The 14,373-nt window shown below is 40.2% G+C and overlaps 1 protein-coding gene across 6 annotated transcripts in view; it reads right to left on the bottom strand.

Moving 5' to 3' along the window:
* Positions 1-14,373, bottom strand: part of dennd1b (DENN/MADD domain containing 1B) — a 108,411-nt gene that overhangs the window by 47,956 nt on the left and 46,082 nt on the right. For 4 of the 6 annotated variants that reach the window (XM_034881200.1, XM_034881196.1, XM_034881195.1 and 1 more), the window contains 5 exons: positions 10,240-10,309; positions 8,447-8,527; positions 7,072-7,131; positions 3,511-3,564; positions 1,973-2,083 (listed from right to left, as the gene is read on the bottom strand). In XM_034881200.1, coding sequence (XP_034737091.1) covers positions 1,973-2,083; positions 3,511-3,564; positions 7,072-7,131; positions 8,447-8,527; positions 10,240-10,309 — 376 coding nt within the window. The remainder of the gene's footprint in view (positions 1-1,972; positions 2,084-3,510; positions 3,565-7,071; positions 7,132-8,446; positions 8,528-10,239; positions 10,310-14,373) is intronic. The other 2 variants (XM_034881198.1, XM_034881199.1) reach the window with 1 other exon arrangement.

Here is a 14,373-nt window from a genome sequence, read left to right as displayed (position 1 = left end):
TGCTGTTGGCTGCTTACGAGACACGCCGGCCATGTACCGGCAGACTGACACACGGAGTTCGCCAAGGGCTTTAACACAGGCAGCACCTAGAGCAGGCAGAATAAATGCAGTATATCTTTGTGTCTGTCTGTGTGTGTGTGTGTGTGTGTGTGTGTGTGTGTGTGCGTGTGCGTGTGCGTGTCTTTCTCGCTCTCTTTCCACTTTCTATTCCCTGTTTCTCTTTGCTTGGCTGAGAGGCTGGACAGGCGGAGGTGGTGAAAAGCAGCTGGATGGTACTAACGATGTTACTAACAATACCTTCTCTCATACATCCTCTATCTGTAGCAAGCAGACTATAGAAATATTGCCTGTCCATCCAGTGACTGCTAACATTCACTTTAACAAACATTGACAAACTCCGACGTTAATTATATATTTCCCATCCTTTAAGATATTTGATCAAAACACAGTGGTGTGGATAATGAGCTGGGATCTTTGCAGATAAGTATGTACACACATACAGTAGATAGCTGTCTGCCAGAATCATTGGCAGCCATTTCCACTTCAACAACAGCAAAAAATAACGCATCACAGGAGCAGTAATAACATCAGGCCTGCTAGTAATCCCAGTGGAGATGTGGAAATACCATTGTACTACAGTGCCTGACATATATCGCTGCCAAACCAAAACACCTCTCCCCGAGGAAGATGGATGGATAGACAGGTGAGTGGATGAAGGATTGCAAAGGATAAAAGGTTTACAGAGGTAAATGTCTGACGTGGAAGCTCTTAAAAAATCCTGTCTGAATTAATTTGTTTAAAAAAAACAAAGAAAAACAAGCCAAGATTAGTCGCAGGCACAGAAACCTATAAATCATGGACAAATATCGCCTCCACCCCCTCTTCCTGCTTAAAAGAAAAACACCTTCACCCTTGAGTCTGATAATTTACATCGTGTAACCCTTGTGTCACAGCACAGTGTGCAGCCTAGACCCTGAGCAAAGTGCTGCTGGTCTGAGAAGCTGAGGGGAGACAGGTGATATTCTCAGAGGGCTGGGTTGTTGTTTTTTTACAGCTTTTTCTGATTATAGCTCCTATGGGAGCCATTCCCTGCAGCACCCATCACCACCCACTGGCCCCTTCGGCTGTTCAGTGTTGTGCAGCTTCGTAGATACCAAGGCAGGACCAGCTACACTACAGATAGGACTTGGGTGACGTCACTTCCATCTCCCGTTTCATCTGTCATAAACATTTGGCTTTGCCTCATCAGCCACATAGATAACAGGGGGGAACAGAGGGAGGAAGAAGGGAAGAAAGACACAGAGACTTCCTCCCTCATACCGACAGACAGTAGGGACTTTGAATTATGTGAGAGAGTTAAGACATGTAATAACGGATAATTTAAGGCTTTTTTTGGCCATTAATATGTTGCAGTTCTAAGACAAACAGTCAAGTATAATCCAGCTTTAGTGTGGATTTCACAGCTTGTCAGAGTGTGGTGATCGTGCTGCTGTGACTGCAGGACGCCCAGGCTACGAGGGAGGGGCAGACAGATCAGTACAACTCTCTCTGTACAAGTACCGTAGCCATGTCAGATAAATATTCTCATCGTACTAATTAGGGTTTGATATCCTGCTGGATTATTAATGAAGAGAATCATGTCCAATCTAGAAAACGGTCCCAACATTTGAGCTGTATACTTTTTTGAGAGGGCAGATCGGTATCCGAATTAGATCTGAAGCCAAAAATAGCAACCGTGACTCTCTGCGACTGTAAATTAGGTATATTTTCTCATATAACATGACGTACTGAACACACAAAGCTTAACATTTTATGACTGGAAGCTTCCCCTCAACTTGAAATTAAATGTTTAGGAAACTCATCTTTCAAGCGTAGTATCTGAACTATTTTCTAAGTTTATAGAGAAGGGCAGAGCTGTAACAGAGAGTAACTGACTGCAGCTGAGAGAATGACTAGGAAGGAATGGACTCACAGTGCTAAGCTTGCTTGAGGTAATGATGATGCGCCGTTCATGCAGCATACTGGCGTAGAGTTGGAGCATGTTGTTGACGTCCACAGCCACAAAGTACTCTGTCAGGTTCCTCTGGAGATAGACGGGAACAGAAGGATATGCAGGTACATAAATTGTCCTTGCTTACAGTAAAGTGTCAATGCTACAAATGGTGAGAGTGGTGCCATAAGGAGACACATACTGTAGTGGGTGAAAAAGGACTTGGACTTCCATCTCTGCACATATTGTTTTGCAATAAAATTCAAACCATCTACTATACCGTAAATTCTCAAATAACAGACGGGCCGAGGCCTTCATTTACCTAAACTGCAGAGGGTACGAGGCCACTACTTTAAGCAGGCCTGTATTGGAGAAAGGCCTTTATGTCTAATTCACTCTGTTATATTTGATCAAATTTTAGTATGAAGCATCCTTCTTTTCTAAACTGGTCCCGTTTGTTCAGTTAAAATGTTGTTACTGCATTATGCTGTTGATAAAAAAGTAGTCTTTACCCACAACGTTACACTTCAGGGATTGCTCTGGTGCTGTCGGAAATTCCACCGGATGTTTGTCTTTTTGGCAGGATGTCCATTACCTTCCGCTTTCTTTGTGTTGGCATTCTAAATTGAATCGGAGTTTTCTGTTGCACGACTAAAACAACTTTTGAAAGTACACATGCTCAATCAAAACAAGTTCCTCTCCCGTGGTTATTTTGGTTAAAGATTGTCAATAAACCAGAGCATGTTTTTCTCCAATTCTGGAATGCTGCGTGGACTAGCCAGACTCTTCTCCGCAGCGCTGTGGAGGAGGGTCTGGCGATGCAAGACTAATATAAACTCAACACCTCCTGAATCTGTCTCAAATTAAAAGCCCCGTAGCGGTTTAGTGGACAGAAATTCATTTATTTCATAACAAGGCTTTTATTGTGAAACATTTGCAGGGCTCCCATACCCTACTTCAAATTTAGCTACGGTCACCTTTTGGCGCTCTACTAGATGAGTAATTCAGAACAACAAAGTGTTAAAATGATGTTGTTGAATTTATTTAATTAAAGTAATGGAAGTAAAGAATTTCACATTATTCTTAGTTAGCATGAACATTTTATTACAGGCTCCAGTAGTTTACACCCTTGTGTTTTTTTTGCACCCAGCCTTTATTTGAGAAAATACGGTAGTCATGTTTGGAAAAGAGAACGTATCAATCAATGTTGCTTAAATTTCTCAGATAATGTTTTCATCTTGTGTCCCTTGTCATAAAGACTTGGGCTGCTCAAAGCTTGAGCTACAATTTGAATACTAAATCAAAAAAAGAACATGTGTTCAGCTTGAATCCTCTAATACCCATGGCAATCACTGAACTTTGACATTAAAAGTACAAGCACCACAGGAAGTAAAACTGAAACAAGAGGATGATGCAATAATTTCAAAAGGTGACAAGTGTATCTGAATAAAAAACGATAAGAGGCAGAAATGTTTCCAGAAGAGAGGGATGTCTCTTTTCTTTTTCTAGTGCATACTTACGCTCTCAGGGATAGTTGGCAGTCCATTGATATCTGGGGCGATGAAGTAAGAGTGCTGGAAAACAAAAACATGCAGGAGAAAGAAGAGGGAAGGTCACAAGTGAAGTATACCACTCACACAGAAGAGAATGGCGGGGGGGGGAGGCCGATCACTTTGTTCTATGATTTATGGCTCATCTTCAGCTCTGTCTATATGAATTGCTGAGCTGGTGTCTGCAATGCTTTTATCAGGCCTACAGAACAGAGAAAGCTCAATAGCAGCTCATCTCCCCATAGACACAGACTGGGGTGATGTCTCCGGTGGAAAACAGTCTTTATTTAAGCATTAAAAAGGCTTGCGGAGCACCAACACAAGTATCTGTGCACGTGTGGATCCACACAGACACAGATACAGACACACACACACACACACAGGTTGTTTAAAGGATCACAGGGCTGCCTGTCTCACTTTGGTAGAGCAGGGCAGGTTCAGTGTTCAGATCAAAGGGGCCTGAGAGAGGTGGTGTTTGGAGACAGGTAGACAAAGCAACAACTGAAACACACTATTGTGTTTCTCACACCGTATCCTTAGCACACCTGCGTTTCTCTAGGCCTTTACTCGACCATCTGTTGCAGGTCTTCACTTTAATCTACATTGGCATCTAAAGTAGATTCTCACATAGTATTTGAAGTAAAATAATAAAATTAATTTAATCCTCTGAGACTTCAATCTTTAAACCTGTGACTACCATTTACGTGCTATGCAAATCTTCTAACAAATAATATTAAGCTAATACACAGTCAGGGTTTTCTCGAATTGTTGAGAATGGATTTGATTTGTGGCCCCTCTGGCAGGAAGACTAACATCTAACACCTTGAGAGTTGATTGCACAACACTATTGCATTCATGACTTCATTCTGATGAGGAAACAAGCTTTGAAAGGGACAAATAATAAATAGGAAAAAATAAATTCCTTAAAGAGAAGACAATAGTAATACATTACAATATAATTAAAAGTATGCAAACAAGGAATCATTTACAATCAGCAACGCCACCAAAGGTACCGCCACCAAGAAAGCAAGATGTCTCTGATTATCGAGACATAAGACAGGAGAAAGAAAGCCCGTCACAGTTGCACAGTAAAAATCCATTGATAATGTGCCAAGCAGGATTGTGACAATGTTACTTAATTCTGTGCCATTCGGAACAATGCTGGATTAACCCATGACATTATCAAGCTAACTGATTCAACAATCTTGAATAACTACAATGTAGAACAAATATACAAATATAGAAGTTTATTCCTGGAAAGAGCGGCCGGGGGTTCAACTCCGACATGCGGCCCTTTGCTGCGTGTCATTCCCCTTCTCTCTCCCCTTTCATGTCTTCATCATAACTAAATGTCTACATAACTAAAACGTTAAGCTGTTTTCACAATATATTGTGCTGCAAGTCAGTATTGTTCTGGTGCCTGACACTGAAATATACCAAAATGTATATCGCAGAGAAGTGTTAAATGTCTGCTAATCATGTTACTACCAATTAAAAGAATGATGCTTATTAGTCTTAGTTTTTAGCAAATAAAACATTACCGGACTGTAAGGATGAAGAAAAAGCAATGGCGGCACACGACCACTTACTTTTTGCCCGCGGTTGACATTGGAACATTTTAACAGTTTAATGTGAAACAAACTAAAGTGTTTCACCCCCTAAGTGCATTGTACCTAAATGTGAAAATCCTGATATTCCCAGAAGAAGAAACTTTAACGAGATGAACATGCAGCAAACACTAAACTGAAGCCCACCCATAAGGCTTTGCCTTTTGCGTTTTTGTAAGGGCAAAGGATACTCCATCTGAGCATAAGCAACTTCCACACACACTTCTTCAGGGCAAGTGAATTTGTTAATTGTTTGAACTACTGCAGATATATATATATATATATATATATATATATATATATATATATATATATATATATATATGCATGTTTTGCAAAGCTTCAATTACACCTTAAAAAACATCTACACAAAATAAATGAAGGTCTTTGCACTAAAGTAAAATAGGAAAACTCATGCAGTTGAAGAACTGAGCAGAGGCTCTCGTCCAGTGTTCTTGTTTCCAGCCACGGCAGGTTACATAAAAAAGTTAGATAGATAAAGGACATTCATTTTATGTTAAAAATATTATTTTTTGGGCAGAATGTTTCTTACAACCAGTTGACGTATTTGTGGGTTTTGTAAGACTGCCAGGTTTTCTGACCTGGAAGGATGTGCAAAAGGGAAAAAGCAAAGTAATAATTAATGCTTTAAATGTGCTTGTTCTAATGAAAGTTACTGTACCGTATGTTGGGTGGTGACAAGTGTGAATTCTGATGCACGGTTATTTTTAGCTGAGAAGCAGAGGAAGGCTAGCTAACATTAAAGCTCATAGTTTACTGTTTAACAATAACAGACAGCTAGCTAGTATTGGTGATTAGCCGTCGACGTTATATAATCACAAATCCACTGAATGATTAGAGCTATTGATACAAGAAAAGTAAACCTGACTTATCTTTGCCTCTTTTCTGGAGCCCTTCCTGATTACATGTTTTAATCAGATCAATTTTAAAGGGGCTTTCCAGTGGCACTTGTTAGACTTCTTAGTTTTTGTAAAATCACTAACATAAGACCCTAGATAATTAAGTATAGATTTAAATAAAAAAAAAAATCCTATCATAACTTGTCAATTAATTCACCTAGGTAACTCTCATTCACTGGTGTGCAATACAGGGGATACAGAGGAGCTGCAGTGCCATTTTCTCTTTACATTAAGCAAAATGCTACATGCCGGACAAGTGCATTCGAAAATCTGTTTCTTAGTTATCTTAGTATCAACAATCAACAATACTGTAAGCCTATTCATAGTTGACAAAAAAAGAACTAGTTCAGTAAAATAAATAAAAGATAAATTGTAACCAAACAAATAAAATTGTAATCAAAAGAAGGAATTCATCGAGGGCACAGAACAAGCCCCATAAGCATACATACAGTTAACACAGTGTACTGTATATTTCTGTCTTTCTTCTCCTGTGTTTGGTGTGCTAAATAATGTTTCCCCGTTGGTCTACCGATTCATGGCATTGTGATAATCACAAGGCATGTTCTTCAACCCAACCCAGGCTTTTTCATTGGCTGTTTGCTTGCTTATCTGCTTTTCTGTTATTCTTTCGAAGACGTGTTTATATAAAAACATTGAAAGTGGGTTAACTGGAAAGGCATCAAGGAGATTTTTTGAGCACAATTGCCTTTGCTTTAAACAGAAAGAGGAGGGGAAAAAAAAAACTTTTGATATTCAGAGAGAGAATATACTAGTGTGGAATGGCATTAATCATTTACAAAGTTTGATTGTTTTCGAGGAGAAAAAACATACACCAAGGCCCAGGATAGTTTGTTTTTTGTTATATTTAAAAAGACAGCGCAGCTTATTTGGCCAAATTGGAAAGCCATGGCTCCCATGCGATTAGTACAGCAGCAGTTTCATATATTACAGCAGCCTCCTTCCCTCCTCCAGTTTCTGCCGTTCACTCATTCCCCTCCACTCACCGGCTCTTTGCTCCGCCAATCTCTCAGTACTTGCCCAGTGGCAATATACAACTGCTCATTCTTGCACAATGAGAGAGGGAGATAGAGAACAAAACAGGGTTCACACATGAAAGTGGACAATGATCCTTCTTCTTGGCAGCCATGATAAAACAAAAAAAAAAAAACTTTTAAGGAATAATTCTGCTTCATCAATTAAATATCAAACTAGTGACTCCAGAAAAGGCATGGAGCTATCACCTCTGTTCTCCGGGGCTTCGTTTCCAATGAAGCTCCGAGATGCACATGAAAAGATTTTGTTCACATGTACAGCTCATAAGGAAATACTGACACAAAGACAACATAAAACCCAAGGAATCTTAATAAACCTTGTTAACCTTCATGGAGAAATATATTGATTACCTCATATTAGTCTTGTTATTTTGTAAATTCATCTGCGTGATTAGATGTGAATCCTTTTGAGACCTATGCTGCAGAAATGACCCAGAGTTAGTTTTTTTTTAACTTTTTTTAATTGGTCCCGAAAATAAATAAATAAATAAAAAAGGGAATAGAGGTCCTCAAGGACAAATGCTAACACTGAAACTCTTTTGATCCCATTACGGTGTGGAATGTAAGCATCTCAAAAATAAAGATATTAGTGAACATACACTAGGAGTTTAGCAGTCCCACTGAAAATCATTGCATTGTACTTAACTAAGCCAGGCGAATGGGACCAAAAACTATTTAAGAGTGAGTTTTTTTATGCAGGAGCTGAAAGGGAGAGGTTGTGTCAAAATTAACCTAAACACTGGTTGACTTTGAGGGACCCGGGATCGTTAAGCCATTTCAGTTCTTGATAAGCAGGAGACATGACAAGTTGTGAAAGGACCCTTCAAGTTTTAACATGTCCAGCTTTTGCTTATCACACAAGGAGCTGTTAGTGCCACTTCTTGTTTCCAAACAGAGTGTCAGTCCTGGGCCCTCTCTGTCTTTTTCTTCCTACCTAATGTATCTTAACCTCCTCCTGCTCTCCACTTCCTGTCTGCTCTGTCGTTCACTTATTTATTTTGTCCATTCAAACAGTCTGCTTTGTTGATCTCTCCCTGTTTCTGTCTGTCTGCCCTATTTTCTTTGTAACCTCCTCTCCTCTTTGTGTCAATTCCATTTTATTTCTCATTATTCCTATCTTTGTCTCCATTAATAATGTTGTCTTTAGTGTCTCTCGCTCTACTTTTAACATCTTCAGCCAACTGCTATTGTCTCTTTTTCTTTTCTGCAGTCTCCTTCCTGATGCAACACACTACTACAGTAACCTACCTGTCCCCTTCTCCCTCTTTCTACCTCTACTCTCAGCTGTCTTGCCTCTGATAAGGGGGAATAGGAGATCTATACCTACCACACTCAGGTTGACTGGCGTGAAGGGCTTTGGCACTGGCATATCATAGAGAGAATTCAGCATGTCATTCAAGTCATTTTCCTGGGGGAGAGAAACAAACAACAATAGAAGAAAAAACATAAAAAACATAGGACACATGAATTTTATTCCGTTGTTTTGTTGATGTCGCGAGTTATGTGTCAATCTTAACAACAGTGCTGGGAGAGGCGCTGCTGCAGACCAGGGGGCAATCCTGCAGCGAGGCCTGAAGGGCTCCAAAACTTCCGACTGACATATGTTTAACGAGCAATGGTGAGGTTAAAAGACGGCTGAGTGTAGGGCTGCAGACGCTTATTATCCGGCAGCACTGATTTATGGCCAAGAGCGGGCTGTCAGTAATTAAGCAGGGGTCCCCGCTCCAAAGACAGGGGCTTTAAGAAGCCGTCAGAGAGAGCTAGCTTGACCACAGAACGGGCCCCGAGATTATTCTTCCAGCATTTATGAGCTCTACGACAAGACTGCTATTTACATTTGGGCCTCTGGCTGGAGAACTGATGGGGACAACAGTTTGCAACTTGTACTTAAACTAAATGAACTACTGTGAACACAGAGGTTGCGCAATGTTGTTTGTTTTAGATTGTTTTTCTATTTGCCCTTTCAGAGAACTTTGTTTTGGTTTTGGCGATGAACCGTTGCTTGTTTAAGGAAATGTGCACGCTGGTTGAGTGCAGATGTATGTGCGAGCCAGAAGGAAATAGAACCTCGAATGGAATGAAGGGCAATATACAGTAAGAGAAGCAGAAGAGTGGGAGGGAGGGGGGTTTAGGGTGTGTGCAATCGAACAGCCTCCTGTCATGAGAGGCTCAATGCTCACACGCATGGTCAGCAACACGGCCTGGGGAAACAGTTCATTTACCCCTCGCCTTAAACCCTCATCGCTCTTCTGTCTTCCCTCGTCTGTCAACATCTCCCTCTCGCCTGGAACGGACAGCGGGGTAAATAGAAACCAAATCATGCACACTAACACTTCAGTCACACAGGATTTCCAGCAATCTTTCTGTTTCTCTCTTCCTCGCACACAAACTGGTCTATTCTCTCTAGGCCCTATATGAGACTATCCGGCTTCTCAAACACAAAAATGTGGGTGTGTGTTGAATGTTTATGTGATATGTTTGTGTTTGTCTACTTTAGCAAGCCTGTGTGTCCTGATCATTGCTCTCTAAGGGTCTTGGAAGAAGCAGCGCCTACATGACAATTGAAAGCGGTCCCAAAGCTCTCTGCCTCCCTACCTAGTCTTCAGTATAAACATGGGAACATCACCTACACCCTCTGTGTTAGACGCTGCACATCTCCCCAGTTTGTTGCATATTTTACATTTCCCCTCCCTTTGCTAGTACAATGCAGTGAATAGTCAGGGGAAAAGACTTTTGTGTGTGAACGTTTGTGCTTGTGTGTGTGTGTGTGTGTGTGTGTGTGTGTGTTTTCGTTTTTTTCTTAACGATTTGTTTTCCAGTAAATCATCAGGAATAACTTTCAGTGTCAGATCAGCGTTTGGTCTGTGAAATGTCAACATTGTTGCTGCTAACAACAGGAGCCAAGTCGAGCCCCAGACGGCGAACAAAACTTGCACACAAAAGACAACATGCCGAAGAACAGAATGGAGGAAAAATATCTTAGCACAGTACAATTTCAAAAACACTAAACAGTGTGCTTGTTTCTCAGTCAAATTTAACCACCATGTCTTATTTTTTCTATGCACTTACACTGCACCATATATACTTACAATTATGAATAAAGCCAGAGGAGATGCTTACCTGTTGTTTTGTTAGGTAGTCTGCCAGTGTATTCAATAACTTGTAGTAGATTTCAAACCATGGTAGATAGCTGCAAAAGTCAGAGAGACAAATGTATTAATGACAAGGTTTCAATACATTTATATCACCTTCTACAATAAACAAGCTGCAGTTGTTATTATCACAGCATCAGTGTTAAAGCTGTATTTAAAAGTACCACAAATGTAGAGAATCAGTCATCTAAAACCATAATTTTTCTTTTTGTGTGTTGCCACTCTATCTTTGCCCATCACAATGTCTCCAATATAAATAATTTTCCTAATCTGCTGGACAGCATTGAGCATCGAGTTTGTTATGTATTTGCAATATGACTGTGTCTACAGTATGTACTGGCTGTTGTTGGTGGTCTATTGCTTAAAGATCAAATGCACACGGCACATTGATAACGGATTGTTTTCCCAGCTACTCCAAAGCCCAGAGTCATTGGGAAAAAAAGTAAATGCTATCTGGTCCTTATTATGACATTCTTTGTACCCTCTGCATGCTAAGGATTCCTATCATGTCTGCCCTTATAGGAAGGGACTAACAAAAAAACAATGCGTTCATGTCATGCGGAGGGACGCTGTGGTTCACAAGCATGCTGCTTACAGATGGCTTAACAAAAATGCAGCCCAAAATGCCTCCTGCCCCCCACCCCCCACCTTCCTCCTCCTTCTGCCCCTCTCTGTGCTTCTTCTTATGCCCTTCACATTAATAAAAAAATGTTAAATAAATAAATGTATTAACAAGCTCAAAATAATTTATACTGCAGTGTCTGTGTTAAAGCTAATCACTGAGTACACCCACCATAAGCTAAAAGCATCTGCAGCATGGCTTTCTTTACAAAGTTGACATATTCTTGGCCAAGTCGAATTGCTTTCTAGGTGGAAGAAGGCCAACATTTTCTTTTGGCATAAAAGCTGCGAGGGGCTTAGCCCATTTAATGTTATGCAATCAAATGATAAAACATGGTGATAAAAACATGGTTTCCTTTCAATTTATTGATAGGACCAAATTTTGTTTGTGGTTTAAACCTGCAGTTGAACACCGCATGAAAAATAATTCTAGATAAGGACTTCTAAGCATTAGCATTACTTCTTAGCAATAAACAGAAACTCCCAATAATGCTTCCATAACTGGCCTGGATGCAGGGGTTGAAAAATAAAATTAGTTGCCAATTATTCAAAAGTTGATTCTTGTTTGCTCACCAGTCAGCGAGTAGTTCGTAATGTCAATCAGTGAAAACAATATAAAATACATGTCATTAAGACAACAATTTAATTTAAAGTAAAAATCTGACCAAGAGCTTAAATCTACAGTTTCTTAATTATAATCAATGATATATTCGTAATAGTGGAGCTATGATTATGTGTGAGTTTATAAGCCAGTGAAGTCCTGCTCAGGCAGTTGGCTGAAGACTGAGGAGCTTCCAGGGCATGGGTCACTGGCTGCTCTGTAGACTGGAATTAACAGACAACAAAAAACAATAAAGTCAACCTAATGCAAATTTTCATATCGCTAAATCCGCGAGGGGCCAATGACAGGCCAGGTTCCCGAAGAAGTGCAGCCAAGCGCACCAATCAGAGAGGCTGAGTGACCATTAGCCTGAAACAATCAGCCTCTTAACATGCCTATATTTTGACGTCTGTATGAAGATTTACGGCAATCAGGTCACATTCGCAGGAGAGCCTAAATCCAAAATGCGTATGTTAATGCACATGCTGACCAGATATCAACCTGAAGACCTATTTCTGGCCCATCAAACAACATACAACACAAATATCTGCATTTGGGGTCAGTTTACATTTAGCAATTACACAAAAAGTGGGAGAACAAAGCCTTTGTATTATCTGCCTTGTGTGCGTGTGTTTAAAAAGCCAGGCTTCTGGACATTAATCCTTAATTTTTCACAGCTGAACGGGATGTAAATAGGACTCTTGCTGTCAGAACAGCCGTCAGGCCTCACAGATCTTCACACTTACACCAAGGTGCTGTAAATCTTTTGTTTTAGATGAAACAGGCATGATGCTGGTGAAGGCAGCAAACCACAAATTATCAATATTCTTCTAACATCTTCCAACAAATGCAATAGAATGAATATGTTCAAGTTATACAATGTATTGTTTTGTTCTACTTATCCTCCCCACCCCCCTTGCTCTGCTCTCCCTGTTGATGCAAAGTTAAAGTTGGGAAAGCTTAGAGAGATACTCCTACTTGTCACAGTTCATTGCTCAGATCTGTTTGTGCTTCGCAAATCCTCCGATAGAGAGAGAGGCATCCATCACAGCAGTGCTCAGTGTGTGGGGGCCCCGCTATCTCTCTTGCCATTTTAAACACATGTCTTCTCAAAGTGCCATGTACTCAAAGAATGAACCAGTTAATCTGCGGTCCACTCACAGTCCATCTTGCTCTTCATCCCCGGCACAGACTACGTATCAGCACGGAAATATCTGACAGAAGACAGGGTGCCTTTGGAACTTACAAGTATGCTATAATGGATAGGACCACACGCAAACACAAGTGCAGCTGAAATAAGCCTTTCAAAATTAGTTTTCTCGAGCATTGTATCTAACCACAAGCGATATCTAGCGTAAAATAAAACAAACAATTCACAAATATTGTGGACACTCATACTCCTATGTTTTATCTATACACATCAGTAGTTAAAGTGTTTGAATAACTCTTTTTGCTGCCGTAAAGTACCTGTTGGGTGCTAAGCACGACACTTATTCCTATTGCTTAGATGAGTCTTAAATCTAATTCAGTGCACAGGCATTCCTAATCATAAGTCATCTTACACTTTGTAGACGGGTCAGTGGAAGATTTCATTACACCTTTATTTTCTCGGGTTAAGGGCTAAGTACAGGGAAGGAAGTGTCCTCTGGCGATCCGCTAAGTGACCTTACACTGGAGCAATGCAGTCCCTAAAATGTGTCCTAAAGCCTCAGCCGTTAAATGAAACTGAGGAAATCCACATTTGTCTTCTCTGAATTACTCAAGTTTAACAGGAAATGTGTCCAATGTGAGAGACAAAGAATGAGAAAAGACAAGGAAAGCAGTATGCAATAAACAAGTTATAATGTCTTTTTTGTGTTGTTTGTGTCAAATATATGCCTGGAGGGAGCATGGCCCTTTTGGTCACGGCTTAAGCAGCGAGACTAGAAAGGGTTGTCCACATAAAACTGTCCTACTCATTAAGGCACTTCCTCCTGTAAGCAGAGGTGACAATTTTACGGTCCCAGCACTTCAACAATCACAGAGACGCAAACGGTTTTAATTACTTTTTTTCTATCTCCATGGGAAATTATAAATTAAAAGACATTTTTACCAGACGCATTTTAACTGACCATTATTTTTAAGAGAAAAAAAAACGTGTATTATCTGTATTTTTGGCGGTTATTATTTTAACACAAGTATTCGTCTGAAATTTCCTTAATACCATCCACTAATATAGCAGAATGAAAGACAGTTTGAAGAATAACAAACAAAGACAAAAACGCTTGACCACGGACCATGAACGCACGCACGCATGCACACATACACACACACAAACACACACACACAGATGAAAAATCAACAAAAAAAAAGTCAAGCTTTAGAATATTTTATCTTATCTACCTAAAAAAATTTAAATGACCAGGACGAAAAAACAGAAAGAAAAATTTATCTCAGGAGCACACAAACAATTTTAAATTAACTAACACCCAAAAAAAACTTTCTATACGTAGTTTTATTAAAAATGAAGGAAGCCATGCAAACTACTCAAAATGCATAATGAATTTTATACATCATATGTCAAATGAATTAGCATGTCTAACTCAGCGAGAGGGACAGGGGAACCTCTGCTAATTGGCAGTGAAGCTTCATGCATAATTATGGGCCAAGCGTCTTTGCTGTCGCACTGTGGCAGTAGCCGAATAACGAGGAGAAAAGAGAGAACGAGAGAGACAGAAAGAAAGAGAGAGAGAGAGAGAGAGAGAGTGAGAGAGAGAAAGAGAGAGAGAAGAAAAACAAAGGCCATGGAAGCTGGCCGGGAAGGCTGGGTGGTGTGGGGAGGAGGGACACTGTTCTTCACAGGAGCTCATCAGGGCAACGACAAACCCACAACTGTCCATC

This window comes from Etheostoma cragini, chromosome 9 (assembly GCF_013103735.1).
Source record: "Etheostoma cragini isolate CJK2018 chromosome 9, CSU_Ecrag_1.0, whole genome shotgun sequence".
NCBI classification, from domain to species: Eukaryota; Metazoa; Chordata; class Actinopteri; order Perciformes; family Percidae; genus Etheostoma; species Etheostoma cragini.
The sequence above is the reverse complement of the archived record's forward strand: the minus strand, read 5'-3'. Positions and strand labels throughout refer to the sequence as shown.